The sequence below is a fragment of the Dipodomys ordii genome, unplaced genomic scaffold (genome assembly GCF_000151885.1).
Source record: "Dipodomys ordii isolate 6190 unplaced genomic scaffold, Dord_2.0 Scaffold86, whole genome shotgun sequence".
Taxonomy (NCBI): Eukaryota; Metazoa; Chordata; class Mammalia; order Rodentia; family Heteromyidae; genus Dipodomys; species Dipodomys ordii.
The window spans coordinates 2,314,779-2,317,673 of record NW_012267302.1 but is presented as its reverse complement, the minus strand read 5'-3'; the positions used below and the strand labels follow the sequence as shown (position 1 = coordinate 2,317,673).

General features: G+C 40.3%; 1 protein-coding gene across 1 annotated transcript in view; it reads left to right on the top strand.

Moving 5' to 3' along the window:
• The window catches only part of Usp54 (ubiquitin specific peptidase 54), a 150,318-nt gene that overhangs the window by 128,120 nt on the left and 19,303 nt on the right, over positions 1-2,895 (top strand). Inside the window, exon 15 of the mRNA XM_013025597.1 lies at positions 1,400-1,567. Coding sequence (XP_012881051.1) covers positions 1,400-1,567 — 168 coding nt within the window. The remainder of the gene's footprint in view (positions 1-1,399; positions 1,568-2,895) is intronic.

The window sequence follows — 2,895 nt, the reverse complement described above, 5'->3', positions numbered from 1 at the left end:
AAAGAAAAAAGCCAGAAGTGGCACTGTGGCTCAAGTGGTAGAGCGCTAGCCTCGAGCTGAAGAGCTGAGGGACAGAGCCCAGGCCCAGAGTTCAGGCCCCACAACCGGACCAAAAAAAAAAAAATAAGTCAAGCTCAGCATAACTTGCCCTTTACCTCCTATAATTTAAGGAATCAATGTTACCATTATGGTATGTATTTTTCTACCTCTTTTTCTATGCTTTTACAAATATACAGGTACATTTAAGTATATACATAATGGCCAGTACTACTTTTACAATATAAAATGAAATCATACTATGTATACTATTATCCCATAAAATTTTCACTTAATTTCTCATGAAGAGCACACTAATTATTTTTTATTTTTTGTCAATTGTGGGGCTTGAACTCTGAGCTTGGATGCTGTCCCTGCGCTCTTCAGCTCAAGACGAGTACTCTACCTCTTGAACCACAACACCACTTCCAGTTTTCTAGTGGTTTATTGAGATCAGAGTCTCACAGACTTTTCTGCCTGGGCTTGCTTTGAACCATGATCCTCAAATCTCAGCCTCCTGAGTAGCTAGGATTACAGGCATGAGCCACCGGTGCCAGGCATAGCACACGAATTCTATTAGACCCATATATGAACATTTCAAAGTGAATTTTTACTACTATGGGTAGATGTTTTACTAACTTACTAAGGAGATGATAGAAATTAAGGGTGAGAAAATGGCCTGCCTGAAGCTACCAGTGAGCCAGTGGCAATACCTGGTAGAGACTGATGGGTGAATGAATTTTCCCTACTTGACTTGATATCAGTTCTACCCTTTGCCTTCTGTGTTATCTTTTTGTCTTTCAATTTTCTCATTTCCTAAAATGTGAGTAATATCTACCTTATCAGTTACAAGAATTAAACCATGCTGTTTGATGGTGGCTCACGCCTATTATCCTAGCTACTTAGGAGGCTGAGGTCTGACGATCACAGTTCAAAGCCAGCACAGGCAGGAATGTCTGTGAGACTCTTATTTCCAATAAACCACTGGAAAACTGGAAGTGGAGCTGTGGCTCAAGTGGTAGAACACTAGCTTTGAGCTGAAGAGCTGAGGGACCAGGCCCAGAGTTCAAGCCCCATGACTCCCCCCCCCCCAAAAAAAAACCCAACAGTTTCTGATACATGCTTAGCAAGTGTTAGGTATTATGTTGTTACTGTTGTTATGAAGCATCCAAAAATATTTTTTATTGTTGTTATTCATGGCCCAGATTTCACCTTGAATCTGATTTGGAAAACACTATTCGAAACATGAATTTCAAGTTAAATTCGAGAGTTTTTAAGGAAAAATGCATAGTGACCTTAAATTCTGCAGATGCTTCATCTGAATTATAGAAATGTAAATTTATCTTCTTTCTTGTTTTCCCAGGTGGAGAGATACCTTCTAAAACTGAACTAGATGAATTACAGGAAGAGGTGGCCAGGAGGGCTCAAGAACAGGAACTTCGAAGGAAACGGGAAAAGGAGCTAGAGGCTGCTAAAGGGTTTAATCCTCATCCCAGCCGTTTCATGGACTTGGATGAACTGCAAAATCAGGGTAATTGTGAGAATTAGGTTGAGGGTAATAGGACAGAGAGAACAGGTAGGAGAAAAGATTCAATCTTGCAAATTTCATGTCTTCTCTTACACAAAATTATATTTTATTCTAATTCAACCATTTATTGAAAGCTAAAGTAGGTGACAAGCCTACTGATTGTGACTAGGCACTGATTTGGGGTACTTTTATTCAGTCTTAAATTGAAGATAGTATATTATTCATGAAAAATGTTTTCCATAAACATCTGTAGAAACAGCTGATAAGGGCAGCAAGTGAGCCCCACTTGCAGTGAAGGGAATTTACCATGTCAGGGAAGAGGATTTGATAAACAGAGGCTGAGGACATTAAAGCCTCAGCTTTATTTATTTATTATTTCTTGTTTGTTATAGGGCTTGAACTCAGGGCCTAGGCACTGTCTCTGAGCTTCTATGCTCAAGGCTAGCACTGTACCACTTTGAGCCACAGCACCACTTCCTGTTTTTGAAAGGTTAATGGGAGATGAGAGTCTTAAGGGACTTTTCTGACCAGGCTGGCGGCTTTGAATCAAGAACCTCAGATCTCAGCCTCCTGAGTAGCTAGGATTACAGGTGTGAGCCACCAGTGCCCCAAAAGTCAGCTTTATTTATATTTGTTTATCTTTTTAAATGCATTACTATGGATTAAACAAAGCATTCTACCATTGTGCTACATTCAGAGTCTTCAGATATAACGAATCATGTTAAAGTGGTATAAAAGATAGGAGTCAGTGCTGTTTGGGTAGTTGCCTTCTCTTGGATATTTTTCTCTTCTTATATAGGTATTTAAAGTAGTTTTCTTCTCTGAATAGTAGTCCTATTTTGGGGCAGCTTTTCTCCTCTAATCCTGCTGTCTTTTTTTCTCCTATTTGTCCCTCTACCTCCTTTTTTTGTTGTGCTGAGGACTGAACCAAGATCCTCAAATATGTCAGGCAGCCATTCTACCACTAACCTTCATCCCTCGTCCTCTTACTGTTTTGTTTTTGTTTTTTGGGTCCGGTCATGGGGCCTGAACTCTGGACCTAGGCACTGTCCCTCAGCTCTTCAGCTCAAGGCTAGCGCTCTACCTCTTGAGCCACAGCGCCACTTCTGGCTTTTTTCTTTTTTTGCTTATGTGGTGCTGAGGAATCAAACCCAGGGCCTCATGCATGCCAAGCACTCTGCCACTGAGCCACCTTCCCAGCCCCTTTTACTGTTTTTTTTTTTTTAATTTAATTTAATTTTATTTGTGAACATACTGTACAGAGGGGTTACAATTGCATGGGCATGATAATGCATACATTTCTTACCAAGCATTGCAGCCTCCTCCTTTGT